General features: G+C 37.2%; 1 protein-coding gene across 1 annotated transcript in view; it reads left to right on the top strand.

Moving 5' to 3' along the window:
- Positions 1-15,313, top strand: part of PDLIM5 (PDZ and LIM domain 5) — a 250,820-nt gene that overhangs the window by 230,462 nt on the left and 5,045 nt on the right. The window contains exons 9-10 of the mRNA XM_012647161.1: positions 4,939-5,113; positions 14,200-14,380. Coding sequence (XP_012502615.1) covers positions 4,939-5,113; positions 14,200-14,380 — 356 coding nt within the window. The remainder of the gene's footprint in view (positions 1-4,938; positions 5,114-14,199; positions 14,381-15,313) is intronic.

Raw genomic sequence — 15,313 nt, forward strand, 5'->3', positions numbered from 1 at the left:
TAAAAAGAAAATTAAACCTCAGGATAAAATCATTTAGAACTTGTGTTAACTAATTTGCTAAATAATGCAAACCTGAATCATCAGCTTGGGGGGAAAATGCGATTAAGATCTTTCTAGATTAAAGAATTTTCACTTTATCATTTCAAATGATATATTATAAAGAGTTTCCCAATAATAGGAGTTAAGTGTTCTACCAAATTAATATTATGTGGTTCAATTTTTAAAATTTTTTTGTCTCCAATTAATAGTCTGTGGTCCAAAACAAATAGGTTTTTTATTTCTTTGTAGTAGATTTAACTGCATGTTTAGTAAACGGTCTGTTTAATTTTTCAAAAAAGTATTGCTCCTTAGAATTCTCAGATATATCACTATAACAAATATGTGAAAACTAGCAATTCAACAATATATTATAGATTGGGTATATTTTACTTGATTAACTTAAAAGATTTTTGTATTATATACTGAGAGAGTATTCTGGTATACTGCTAGCTTTTCCTATTAATTTATGTTTACTTATTTAATGGTAATCTTTGTAATCTTAGGTTTGACTACTATATTGTTGAAAATCAAAAGAAAAGATTAACAATTCTGAAGTTAATGAAAGGGATTCTTACCAACACCATTGGTTTGGAGACTAGCTAGTGGGTCTGAATTTCTAGACGAGTTTTGTGGTGCTGTAATATATTTGGTACAAAAGAAAAAAATTTAAAGTGATTTTCAAACAAGGTCCCAGTGGGGTAGAAGTTAGCCATGAAAGAAGCCAAATTTAATGAAAGTTGCTTAAGATTAAAGTTAAAAAGGAAATCTTGAGTCAAGAACTAACTTCCTCCTAATGTTCTCATTGTGACAGTTTACTGATTCGCTTGTTACTCAGTTCAGATAAGTCACTTATACTTTTTGTGACTTGGATTCCTAGATTATGAAATGACGCTGACTCAGTGTTCCTATTCAGTGGTCTCACTAGAAATTAAAAGGAAAAAAACCTTTTTATTACAAATATGTAGATTGTCATCCTTAAGCTATCCCTAAAAGATACATATTTTTTTTCTACATAAAAGTAGATGATTTAATAGTGGGTTCAATAAATTTGAAGCATTTTGATCACTGTGCCATGGAAGACTAGTTTTCTCTCTGTATGGTAGTATAGTTCTCTACAAAATAAGACGGAAGCAGGATTCATTTGTGGTTCTTCCCCTCTCCCAAGACCTCACCGTCTCACACCTCCCTCTTCCCAATAAGCCAAGCGAGCAGAGACCAGGAGGTTGGCACCTGACTGCTCAGAGGTTGCCCATTGCTGTGCTAGGGCAGTGAGAGAATCAGTCTGAAGAAATGAAACATCACTTTATTCATACGGGAAATAACCGTGCCTTGGAAATGTTCAGGACTTGGTAATTAACAGGGCTTGTGTAGCTTTGTGTGCGGGCCAATGTGCTAGCAACACAGCAACAAACGGAGGTGTGAGAATTTCTTTCATATCCAAAGTGGTTAAAATGGGGCAGTAACAGAAAGCAAGGCTTTTCTTCCCAAGAAAGGAACAGCAGTAGAGCTTAGAGCCTTTTTATATGTGTTTAAGATACAGTCACATGTTTCATGTTTAAGAATGGCTTCTCATGTTAAATGAGTTAGTTCCCCATATACCTTCTCCTTGAGGCATGGGCCAGATGGATTATGTCCCATTTTACAATGACTGATGGAGAATTACTACACTCTTTTATTGCTAAAAATGTCTCGGTGACTCAGTACTTTAGGGCTTATGCATAGATAATGTGATAAAATACAGGCATGTGGTAGATGAAAGGGTTTGGTTCTCTTTGAGTTCTGATTTTCAGATTTTCCAATTGGTAACTTTCCCATTATTTGAAATCATGAACCTAATCCGCTTTTTAAAAGTATCTGTCTCTACAGTCTTTTAAAAAGCAAAAAAGAAAAAGGAAAAAAGATTTGTGAACTTCTCCTTTTCATTTAATTGATTCAATTTTAATTTTTCACATCTATTTGTAATGCAGTTTTCTGGTCATGGATAAAAAGAAGTATACAGTTTGTATTCATTTTTTAGGAGTGAATAAGTGACTTAGGGAGGAAAAGATAGTAACAGGATATTGATAAATAGCAAATAAATTATATAGGTGGGGGTGTTATAGTTGTTAAAGATTTGTTAAGAGGGACAAGAGAACACTTCTAGCTGGAATCATCAGAGTAGACTTCGGAGAAGAAAATGGAACTCCTGTAAGCCTTGCAGAATGAGAGAACTATACGTAGCAGTGGAGAAAGGGACATTTCATTGGCTGAGTGTCACCGAGGCAGGGTCTGGTATGGCATGTTCAAGGGGTAGTGAGTAAACTATAGCATAGTGTTTAAGAGCACAGACTGGAGCCACAGCCCAAGTTCAGGACTGCCTTTTACTTGCCATGTGACGTTCGGTGGGTTTTTTAACCTCTCTTTGCCTCAGATTCCTCATGAAGTAAAAAAGTGGTACTAATCTTACCAAAATCGTACAGCTGTTATAAGGATTTAAGAACAGTGCCTTCAAATATTGCACAAGTTAAATATTAAGTGAGTATAATTTAGCATGATGATGATGGCAGTGATGTATAGGGAAGCATAAAGGACAAGGTCGTAAGTAAGACTGGAGTGGATTCATTGAGGGACTGGACGGTCAGGACTGCATATAGTTTGTAGTGAGTAGTTACAGAAGCTTTATAAGCAGGAACATATGATCAGAGTAATGTTTTTGGAAAAATAATCTAGCAGAATAGGTTGAAGAAGAGAGTGACAGAAAAGAGAGTGATTAGGGCCATAGAGGGTGGATTTAGACTAGAAAGGAGGGACAGACCTGAGAAACATTTACGATGAACCAGTTTTAGGGTCTGGGGTCTAGCCCTCAGGGACATAGGAGGCAGAGGGCGGTGCTGCACAAGTAGGAGAATTCAAACCTACAGGAGTTCTTAGGAAGAGCTGGTAATGTGTGCAAGAAGAGGAAATCCATTTTACATGTTGGGAATTTAAAGACAATAACTGGAATTAGCATCGAAAATGCATATCTGGTGCTCTAAGAGAAATCAGGCCTGCAGGTAGAAATAGAAGCCCCACAGAGTAAGAGTTAGGCTGTGCGAGTAAATGGAGTACCAAGGAAGAGAGTATACCAAGTGAATATTACCGTAATTCTCTTTTCCATTTCTGTAAGAGAAAGTGTGAGTTTAAGAGAATGGAAACAGGTTCCTAGCCCAGTGGACTCACTTGAAACACGGGCAGTGGTAGAGCTGCCTGGCCTGTGAGTGTGTTTCACAGAGCAAGCGCCGGGCGGAGCGCTGGAGATGCGCCAAGGGTCGTAAACACTGGGTTTCTGGATCTGTAATTGCGTGTTACCGCAAACAGGCTTTATTCTAGTGCGGGGGAATTATCATTTCAATTATCCCAATTAACCTCACCCAGTTCTAACCATACGTTAATATGGATTCTGTCAATGTGTATGTGTGTGTATATGTACGTACATCGATCTAGATGGAAATACACTCTGTTGATTCGTATTTTATATACTTTTCTTAAAAGTTCTTCCTTTTAAACCATTTTCATGTGCACCTTTTATCTTCCATTAGATTGTAATTGCCTGTGGGTAAGGAGTAGACCTTCTCTTGGTTTCAGTCCCTCACAGTTTTCCCTTTCATTCGCTTATGTATTGATTCCAGTTCATTCATTACTCATGCGTTTATTCCAGACACTTTATTAAGTTGCTAGGCTGGTGAGTAAGACAGAGTTTTTGCTCTTGGGGAGATTATTATCTGTTAAATAGTTGGGGAAATAAAAGACATAGAAACATGTTGTGGAAGCAATAATAAAGATGTTCACAGAAAATTACGATAACATAGAAACATTTAATGCAGATTATATGGAGGGGGCAGAGGGGAGAGGTAGTTCAGGGAGGATTTTTGGAGCAGTTGACTTCTGGGTTGAAACGTAAGCAATAAAGTAGTGGTTACTAGGTCAATAGGAAGAAGGGTAGAAAATGGCGTTACTGACAGTGAAAACAGCCTGAGCATAGATAGACCCAGTCACAAGAAACAGTGAAGCGGTGTGGTGCTGCTGTAGCATAGAGCAAAAGGCAGAGTGGTGAGAGGCAAGGTTGAGTGACAGGCCAGCGCCCCTGGAGGGACCTGTAAGCCACATGGAAGCAGGGACCACATGCAGTGATCAGAACAGGGAGGACCTTGAAATGCTTGACAGAGAGTTTTATGGGTCAGATTTCAGTCTTAGGTGGCAGTTGGGAGGATGAATCTAAGGAGGATGAGACAGTTTGGTGGCCGGTCCAGGTGGGAGACATTAAGGACCTAAACCAGGACAGTATTATAGGAACGGAGAAGAGGAGGCAAAATCAAGCACTGTTTGTGATACCAGATCAGCAGGACCTGTTATTTTGAAGATGACCAAGAGGAAAGACCAAGGATGCTTCTTAGGTAGCTACCTCATACGCCTGGGCAGTTGATTGCACAGTCTACTTAGAGAACATAGGAAGAGAGAATATAATGAATTCATTTTTTGGTATTGTTATCTTCAATACATTGAGATTTTAAATGTGTCCATGATACGTTTGGAATTAAATCTAATTAATGATTAGCAGACACGTCTGGATAACTGGAAATGCATCACCTTCGATATTCACCTTAACCATATCTCTCTTGGAAGCAGGAGTGACTCCGCTTTTCCTACAACACCCTGTGCATACATCTGTCGTAACTCTTCCGCTGTGTTGGAATCCTTGACTTACTTTCCTATTCAGATGTGTGGCCCGCAGCCTAGTGTTTCGTTCATAACCTCACCATAAATGCGAGTGAGTGAATAAGGAAGTGAATAGATCATTTTAAAAATTATTGTATTTGATTATTAGGAAAAGTGCGTATGTGGCTTATTCTTGTTCTAACGCTTGTGTGTTTTAACTCCTAGCACCTTCCACTGGAAGAATCTCAAACAGTGCTGCTTCCTCAGGAGCAGTGGCACCAGCCAACTCAGCTCTGGGGCAATCCCAGCCAAGCGACCAGGACACTCTAGTGCAAAGAGCCGAGCACATTCCAGCAGGGAAACGAACTCCAATGTGTGCCCATTGTAATCAGGTCATCAGGTCGGTTATCTGTTTTTTGAAATTTTCTCGAAAGTCCTTAATACCATTGTTGTGATTTTTTTAGTATTCTGAAATATTTGAAATTTTATTAGTGAAAATATTCTTACCGTAATCCTATATAATACATATTATTGAGTAGATTAATATGAATTTATATGTGTTAAAGTCTATTTTAATGAAAAGTCATTCTGGGCTTTGCGAAAATAAAACTAAAAATGCTAATTGTGTCCATTATTAATTCCTATCAGAACTAAGGAAAAATAGTGATGATGTGGCCTTTCAGAGAATAATAAAATTTTAAGACTCAAAGGAGCCCTGAAGATCATTTATCCCAATTTTGTTATTTTAAAAATTATAGAAGCAAGAGCTTTAATTTAGATGAAAAATAACTAGTAACATGAAGTAAAGAACTCTGAGCCCTAGAGAAAAGAAGATTGGATTTTTGAATACCGAAGCACCAAGAGATAATTACCTTCAGATCTGTTCATAAACACTTTGAGTGTTAGATTGGGTGATAACTTGCTGCTTTAAAATATTTTTTGTCCAAATCTATTTCATTATCTCTTAAATTCCAAGAAAGAAAAAAGTCTCAGAGATCTTAAGAGTATACTATACTAGAACATATTAAATCTCTGAGTGTTTCTTAATAAGTAGCTTTTAAAATGTTATGAGGTGTAGGTATGAATGCTAATTGCAGAGATCCCACCAAAGGGACCTTGTTGCCTCTTTGTGAGTTGCCTCGTTGACAGTAACAAATGATTGTTTGAGATGATTTCTCAAGCTCTCTTTTTTTCCTAATTTATCTTATTTTGAAATAGTTGAAATAATGGCTTCTCTAAAGTTGAATATGGTTAAGACTTAATTGAATTTTCCCCTCTATTATATAATCATTGTTTAGCATAATATTTCTAGGTAATATTTTAAATGGAGCCAAGAAACCTCAATACTTCATTTAAGAACCAAATATAAATACTCCTCTTTAACCTCCTATTAATTAAATAATATATGTGTCAAGAACATTTGTTAAAAGTTGAATAGCTTTTTTATTTTAAAGGTAGTCAATGTTCATTGTGACATTCAAAAAAACATATGAAAACAGAAAGCAAAAACAAAGATCACACATCATCCCACCTCCCAAAATACTTGTTATTTTCGTTTAGACTTTTAAAACATTCACACATAAGGACAGATATCATTTTACAGAAATGGAATAATAATGTGGTGTTTTGTAAGCTATTTTTTTTTTTTGCTTAAATTGTATTTTTAGAGTGAGTACCTACCCTCTTAATAAGAATTAGCCAGAAGCAGTGGTAGTAGTAATAGTGATTATGGGGAGAAAGGGAAAAGCAGTAGAGGTTTGCAGAGTCTAGCATAGTATTCAGCACACAGAAGGCATTCAGTGAATGTTTAACTGAACAGATCATGCGTGACTCTAGACCCATTCATCATTCAGGCCATAACGTCAATGTGGCTAGAGTCATTTTCCTAAAAGTACTAGTACGGGGTGACTGTCTTACAGAAATATTTAAACTAATATAAAGTTGGTACTGCTTTATCCCAATAAATAAAATAATGTTTTGATTATTACGTGCATTTAGTTGTTATATTTTTAGATTTAATATTGATAAAATAAAAATAACCTGACTTGTAACATTGCTTCTATAAGTTATAGTAATCGGGTTACCTAGACTGATGTTTAGGGATACTATAATATATTCTGAATGAAAACACCATTTACGGAGACAGGAGTCACTGCTGTTATTTGTGTGCTATTGTAAGCAAGTAATTACCAGATGAGTTACAAAATGTCAAAACACATAAGTTGCAGGTTCGTGTTGTCTGATTATAAAATTCAATGATGTTCTATAATCACCGCTACTAGCACTTCTGAGAAACTTACTTAGTGTGGAGAAAATATGAAGATCAAAGTGAAAATTACATTCACCACCCTTAACTGCCATGGTTTCAAATTTAATGCTAGGCCAGGATGCAATTTTAATGGACAATCATCCTGCCATATAAAATAAATCTATATTATGCTAATAACGTGAGTGGCTATCACTTATTGCTCCCTCATCTATTAAATTTTATATTGGTCCGGATTATCCACTGTTTGTTATCAGTTAAACATTAAAGCTTCATTTACTAAGGAAGTTAATAGGAATGGGATTAGTCCATGTCAAGATCATATAACAGTAATTAACATAGCACATTTGCCTGGTGCTCAAGTGCTAAAGCAGCTTGAATAGATTGTGGTCAGTTCAGAGGCCTAGTCAAAGCATAATTCTAGTTCCTGGCTGCAGGGTCGGTATTACTTACCAAAGCAAAGAGGTATTAGATCAAGTGACATTCTTTTGGACACCTGTTTTAAAAACAACCTGCAGTTGCAGGCTCAATACTTTCAATACAGAATATTATACCTTGGCAAACTCTGAGAAGTTTAAGATTTATTTTATAATTTATATTGTTAGTTTTCTACCATATAATTCATATTGTTTGTTTATAATTCATAGTTTTGTTTTATATTTACTTTTTCAGTATTTCAGATTTTCAAAAATATTTTTTATGTAAGGGCAAACTAAAGTAAATTTCGCTTTACATTTTATTGGCTTTCTGGTGGTTTTTTTTCTGTTTGTTTTTTTGTTTTAGCAGAGTTGATTGTTTTTGGAAAACCTCAGAAACCTGAATGTTAATATTCAGCTGGTTATCTCTTCATAGAACACATTCAATTTAAAATTCCATAGTTAATTTTTTTTTTTTTTTTTTTTGAGACAGAGTCTCACTTTGTTGCCCTGGCTAGAGTGAGTGCCGTGGCATCAGCCTAGCTCACATCAACCTCAAACTCCTGGGCTAAAGCAATCCTTCTGCCTCAGCCTCCCAAGTAGCTGGGACTACAGGCATGCGCCACCATGCCCGGCTAATTTTTTCTCTATATATATATTTTTAGTTGTCCAGATCATTTCTTTGTATTTTTTTTGGTGGAGACGGGGTCTCGCTCCTGCTCAGGCTGGTCTCGAACTCCTGACCTTGAGTGATCCACCTGCCTCGGCCTCCCAGAGAGCGAGGATTACAGGCGTGAGCCACCACGCCCGGCCAAATATCCATAGTTAATTTTATTTGGATCTAATGTTTAAAATTTTTTGGTTTATTTGAATCATGTAAAGTTTATGGATATTTTGCCTAAATTGTATTATGGAGTCATTACTTTAACTAGTTACAAATGAATAGGTAGTTACATCTTAGAAAATTCTGAAGCTTTACGTTTGCTATGGAACATTTCTGGTCCAATTATTAATATGATAGAAGTACCATTTCTTCAACTCTTATACTCATGAGTAGATTGATTGTTGGAGTGGTAATATAATAGGGAATCAGAAAATTAGGCAGTTATAGCCAAAACCAGGTTTTAGTTTACCTGGTAGAATGGGCTTATAAATGAACGTCCCAGCTTATTTCGTTTTGTTTTTTTTTTTTCTTTCTCTTTTTTTTTGGGAGAGGGTCTCACTCTCTTGCCCAGGGTGGAGTGCAGTAATGTGATCAGAGCTCACTGCAGCCTCCAGCTCTTGGGCTCAAGCAATCCTTATGCCTCAGCCTCCCAAGTAGCTGGGACTGCAGGCATGCACCACCATGCCCAGCTAATTTTTTTTTTGTAGAGACTGGGCCTTCTTTCGTTGCCCGTGGTGGTCTTGAGCTCCTGGCTTTAAGCGATCTTCTTGCCCCGGCCTCCCAAAGTGCCGGGATTACAGGTGTGAGCCACCACGTCTGGCCGCTGGCCCCTAGCTTGAGCCCAGCTCACCTTCACCTCTGTCAAGTCTTTGCTCCAGTGTCAGAGTGTCCCTGCCACCTATTTAAATTCTCTTGCTTCCTCTCTACCCCCCACCTAAACAGTCTCCCTCTCTCCTCTCCAGGCTTTATTTTTTTCCTCCGCCCTTAATATCTAACACGCCATAGATTTTATTTGTTTATCTTACTTGTTGTCTCCCCCACATTAGGCTATAAGTTGCATGCAAGCAGAGCTTTTTTCAGCTTTGTTCCCTGCCACGTTTCCTATTCCCAGGACGGTGCCTGGCACATACTGAATTTAGCAAATTTTTGTTCAGTCAATGAATGAACTTTTTCAAAGTATTTGTAGGATGTATGTTAGAGTTGCCAAGTCGAAATTATATCCCACTTATTTGTCTTAATATAGAATCACATTTCTCTGGCTTTGCTGATTTTCTGATAATCTCAATATAAAGAATTGACTGTATGTAGACTTTTTAAAGATTGTCAATTAACATTACCTTCTTTAAAACTTGTTCTCTTTATTCACTATTATGTTTAAGCTCATTTTACCTGTGCATTTATTTTTGAGGATCCAGTCATTTTTGCCTTTAAGATATAAAGCTATAGTTGGCCTCACAACCCTTTAAATGCAGTATGTTAAAGGGTTACAAATTAAAGATACTCAATGAAAGTAGAATTATATTTTTAAATGTATCGGAAAGTTTAGGCATAATCTACTATAAATAAAGAATTAAGAGTAGAAAATAGGGTTTCCAAATTTTAGGAAGAATTGTTAAATAATTCTAATTTGGGGTCTCTTTCTTCTTGCATATGTCTTTGTGAAGGTGCGTATGTGCAAACTCTTCCAATTATCTAGTCCGTTTCGTTCTGTTTCTCTGGTTATATTGTTCTTGGGCTCTTTGCTCATGTCACGCCCTTCCTAGAAGTTGGGCAATATAAATATATAAAACTGGGCTGGGCAAAGTAACTCATGTCTATAATCCTAGCACTTTGGGAGGCCAAGGCAGGAGGATAGCTTGAGGCCAGGAGTTCAAGACCAGCCCGAGCAAGAGCGAGACCCTGTCTCTACAAAAAATAGAAAAATTAGCTAGTCATGGTGGCACATGCCTGTAGACCTGGGAGAGGCTGAGGCAGGAGGATCACTTGAGCCCAGGAGCTCTAGGTTGCAGTGAGCTATGATGACGCCACTGTAGTCTAGCCTGCATGACAGAGTGAGACCCTGGCTGTAAATAAATAAATAGATAGATAGTATTATTATATCTAATTAAGTGTAATATCAGATTCCATTTTTATTCTTGAGCACATGAGTCTTTTGTTACGGCTTTGAAGGCTTTTGTTTTTAACTTCTTTTGATGCAGTAACTTTTGGTCAAATAAAGATTTTGATCTGCAGTGCTTGGGCTCTGGAAGATTCCCACTTTACAATTCATCATCCACAGGATCTTTGGAAAGTTGGCCAGTTTCTCTGATGTTTCCTTCATCTACCAATATATGACAGAGTTAACTTCTGTCACTGAGGTGGTTGTGAAAATTAGATAACAAAGGGAAGCGAGAAGTAAGCGTTTAATTTTGAAGCTAAATTCCTGTTAGGTTGTGCCTGTTGACATCTGCAGTTCCTTTTACCTTTATATTTGTGAGCTTTTCTTTTTCTCTGAACTCTTCTTTGGCATCCTTCCCTACCTTTCCTTCCATTTTTTTTTTTTTTTTTTTTTTCCTTTTTGGCATGAGATAAACAGGATAAAAAATTTCATGCCAGATCTCTTCTCTTCAGCCAGTCGAATGCTTTAACTCGCCCCCACCCGTTCGTCAGTCAGCATGTGTTTAGTAAGGGCCCATGGGACAAGGAGTACTCCGAGAGGTGGCCGAATACCTAATTCCACTTCGCAGCTATCCAAGCCTGTCATTCCGGTTCACGAAGGGAAACCCAATCCTACCTGGAACAAGAACTTCTTCAGTGTTAATCCTGTGTTAATGAATTTGTTAAATTAGTCTTTGCTGACACAGAGAAGAGAATGCTTTGTTTTATGTAAGGTATCTTATTGTTTAATCTATACATGATTTTAAGGACATTGATGGGGAAAGATGCTCTTTCAGTGCAGCCCAGGAGTATCAGGTTAGGCCAGTATTTGCCCTGAGTGCTTATTTATGACCCTGAGCAAGGGTCATTTTCAACTTGTTTTTTAAAGGCACAGAGGGAATTTCTTTACTGTCTAAATTTCCTTTTTGTATTCACATTTTAAAGGAACTGATGAAATATTTTAAAGTTATTCTCTTAATGGACTATAGTTTTAATTAATTCATATATGGTAAACTTTATCTCAGAAAGTTTTTCAAAAGACTTTTAAGCATACCAAAATATAAGATAATCTTCCAAATTACCAAAAATGGCAAAAGAATGAAATTCATGGACGGGACCATTAAAAATGTAGCTAGCATCGAGACTGGACACTACCTACAATAATGACCTGCCTGCTTGCCTAAAGTTAGACTATGAATTTGACTTTAAGCCTTCTAGCAGTCCACCAAAAAAGAAAGTTAGTTTTGCAATTTACAATAAGAAAAAAAATAAAACTGTTCCTCAGGAGAAGCAAAACTGTTCTTGTTAGAAAAATCTGGTAGGGATTTTTCTGAGGAGTCCATGTGAAGATGACCCTGAGTGATCTCACAAACAGCACTCTAGCAGCAACTTTCAGGAGGAGCAAGCCTGAATTTCATACGCCTGTTTCCTATAACAACTGTCAGTACTGACTGATGTATCACACCAAGCACTGCTGATGAAAGTAATCATTCTCTGGGGTGACACAGACCCAATGTGCTATAATGCATAGGACCCAGTTCTCTGCCAATCTGACTTGATCTCAACATATATTTTAGAAAATCTGGAAAATGCATTGCATGTTCCTTAGTTATTCTTGAATGTCTTCTTTTCACAGATGAATTTTGGTAAGTATTAGGTAGCACTGATAGACATGTTCTGGGAGCAGAGTTTTTCTTTTTATTCCACGTGCACACACCAACACTTACGCTTTCACCGGATGTAGAGTTTGAGGTTGGATTGACTTCCTTTGAAAATCGGGGAACCAAATAAGGATATTGGCCTCAAGGGTGCATCCAGCCTTATGGATGAGCTGATGATGTGGCCAAATAAATAAATCAACTCTAGTAAATTGTTTTTAATCTGTTTTAATGCCCAGACAAATAGCAGCATAAAATTCCCAAGTTCTACCACAGCCTATGTTAGGCAGGGTCACGGTAAATTTCACGCATACATAACCAGATAACTACGTGGTGGAAAAGCTCAGAACACTTGGAAAACTTTGTCTAGCTTTAAGTAGTGTGACTCCTGGTTTATCTTTGAAGATAAACTATTTGCCAAATAAATACTGAGAGAATTAAATGAAGGAACTTTTTGGAGTAGGATTGTTATTTTATGAATCAGTTAAAAATTGAGGGACAACCTACAAAAAGTAATATATTTGATTGAAGAATAGGTGATCTGTAGCTTTTTCTTTTCTGGCAGGAATTGGTTACCAAAGACATTTCTTGGTAGTCATAACAAAACTATAGTACCCTAGAGTTTAAACAAAAATAATAATAAACTACTCATCTCAAACTTGAGAGCTGTATACGCTAGCTTATACACAATGGCATCATATTAATAAGAAACAAGTTAACAAAAAAGTGGGGCTAGAAAATACTGTTATATCCCACATAATCGATTTTAATCACTCATCAAGAGCCTTTCTCCTTTCCTACTCTTGCAGAGTTGGGTGCTGGTTGTGAGTAAACATCAATATGTTTGCAAAGAATTTACCAGTGGGAGATAGTTTTTGAATAGCAAGGTTTATGTTATTGTCAAAGGTTAAAAAATGCTGTGACTTTGTGATACTCAATGCTGTGACTTTTCCTATTAATGATCTGCCTAGAAGCCTGGTGTCCGCTGCTTCCTAACAATTACCCTGTGGTCAGTCGCTGATGATAATTGATGGTAATGAGATCACAGGCAGAACGTCAGTTGAACAGAGCAGTATACTAGAAATCAGGAAATTTAGCTTCTGGCCTTGCCTCAGTGATTTTATATTTGCCGTATCTTTTTGAACGTTCTATATCTCAGCTTCTCCATCTGCGAAACTGAATTTGTAATACCTGCCCTGGTCTATCTCCCAGGAATGTCGTGTGGACAAATTAGATAAGTGTAAAAGTGCCTTGGAGGTAAAGTCACTCTATGAATAAGAATTAGTGTGCTGCATCTCCTGCAAAGTGTGTTGCAGAGGCTGGAATGGTTAGTCTCTGCGGGCTTCGTGACTCGATAAGGCTTCATAATGGATTCCTGCCAAGCAAACCAAGCCCATCTTATCAGTTCGTGACTGTGTAATATGTGTTGGGAAAAAAAATCTCCTTACAAACATTTGTTACCTTGATACAAATGTGCATTAAAAAGCTGTCATGTTTGGGGATGGGGAAGGGGGACGTTGCAAAACAATGGGTGTAAAATTTCAGTTATGCAAGATGAATAAGTTCTGGAGATCTCTATTGTACAACATTGTGCCTGTAGTTAACAATAACATTGTGCACTTAGAAATCTGTTAAGGTCTCATTTTACGTGTTCTTACACAATAAAATAAATTTTTTAAAAAAATGGGCCGTATTTGAATTAAATAAAACCTTTTCAAGTAGTTTTAAACAATCATTATATAATGCCCAGTTTACGATTTGTGTGGTTATTTTAGCGGGTGAGGATTTGACATGTTTAATAAAGTTGAGAAATAAGTATGTGAAACAATGTGTGGGGAGAAGAAATTGACTAGAGTATTTTCTCAGGTAATAATTATTACTATTTTTAAGATTTTTGACTTACCAAATTGAAGATTTTTTTTTTGTTTATTTTCTAGAAATGTCAAATTCTCATCTCTGCCTATGGCCACATATTTTTTCTAGTTGCTTCGTGTTCTGTCACAGCGACTTTCTGTCGCAGTTAACATCCCCATCCTCAATCCTAATCGTGATGCAGACGGATTGACTCATTGCCACTCAGTGAAACAGACCACCAATTCCCTGAAGACAGAAAACGGTGGAGTGGTGGCCTTTCTTGAAGGGATTCCTTCCTTTCTCCTGTCCCCTTTTCTCTTCACATAAATGCACAGTTCCTGTGTGAATTCACAGCACCCGTGTCCTCAGTCCTTGCAAAGGAGAACCGAGCAAGTACTGAATTGTTTGGACATTGCATCAAAGCGGTCCCATCCAGGCTAACTTTAGAAACTTTTAGTCTTGAGCTAAGTTGATCTCTTTCTCTCCTGGCAGGGGACCATTCTTAGTGGCACTGGGGAAATCTTGGCACCCAGAAGAATTTAACTGCGCTCACTGCAAAAATACAATGGCCTACATTGGATTTGTAGAAGAGAAGGGAGCCCTGTATTGTGAGCTGTGCTATGAGAAATTCTTTGCTCCCGAATGTGGTCGATGCCAAAGGAAGATCCTTGGAGTAAGTGTTGGAAATGTTTTTATTCTTGGCGAGTTTCAAAGCAGAATGATCTTTTGTTACGAAACTCTTCTCTCATTTTAACTTTTTATTTTCTTCTTGCTTTGTCCCCTCTCCGTTTTCATCACTATTTATTATTGTAAAGCAAAACTAAATAGACCTCTGCAGAAGGATATCGGACTCATGGGGTTAGGTTGTCTTTGGTTTTGTCTCCCTGAGTGCTGGCCTGTCTGGGGAAAGTCTAGCCACTGTGGGGGAAAAATAACTTGCTGCGGGTGTGCTACCTCCACAGGCCCCTGTTTGCTCAGGAATGAAGAGGTCGCACAGGACCACACACATCCGAGTTCTCAGAACTGACACCTTCGCTGTTTTAAATTAAATTCCATGGCTTTTATAAGAGCAGCATTTCCCCACTTGTCAGGGTTCAAGTGCGGGACACTGATTTCATGAAATATATAAAACCTGAGCCTTATAAATGATATATTTTTCTTGAATGCATATAAAGTTTAAAAATATAACCTCAGTTTTATGAGAGCACACATGTGATGGAAAAATAATTTCAAATCATACCTTTTCTTTTTTCTTTTCTTTCTTTTTTATTTTTTTTCCCAAAAAGGGAGTAATTTAGGAATTAGACAGTACATAATAAATAATGATGAATAAACAAATTTCGTGCTCCAGAACAACTAGTTTGCAATTATAAAGTAAGGATCAGGCTTTTCTTATGGGTAACCAGGAGCTGGAATTTGATTTTAGAAGAAGCCAAGGTGCCTGGCCTTATACAAAAGTTGGAAATGGCCCTGCTGAATTCTAATACTCTCAATATGAAAATATAGTAATGAAACCGTAATTGATACTAATCGAGAGAAAAGTTAGTATAAATTATGAAGTAGTCTTAATTTTAGGGCATACCTTTAAATGAGTCTAAAACTTTGA

This window comes from Propithecus coquereli, unplaced genomic scaffold (assembly GCF_000956105.1).
Source record: "Propithecus coquereli isolate 6110/MARCELLA unplaced genomic scaffold, Pcoq_1.0 Scaffold26, whole genome shotgun sequence".
NCBI classification, from domain to species: domain Eukaryota; kingdom Metazoa; phylum Chordata; class Mammalia; order Primates; family Indriidae; genus Propithecus; species Propithecus coquereli.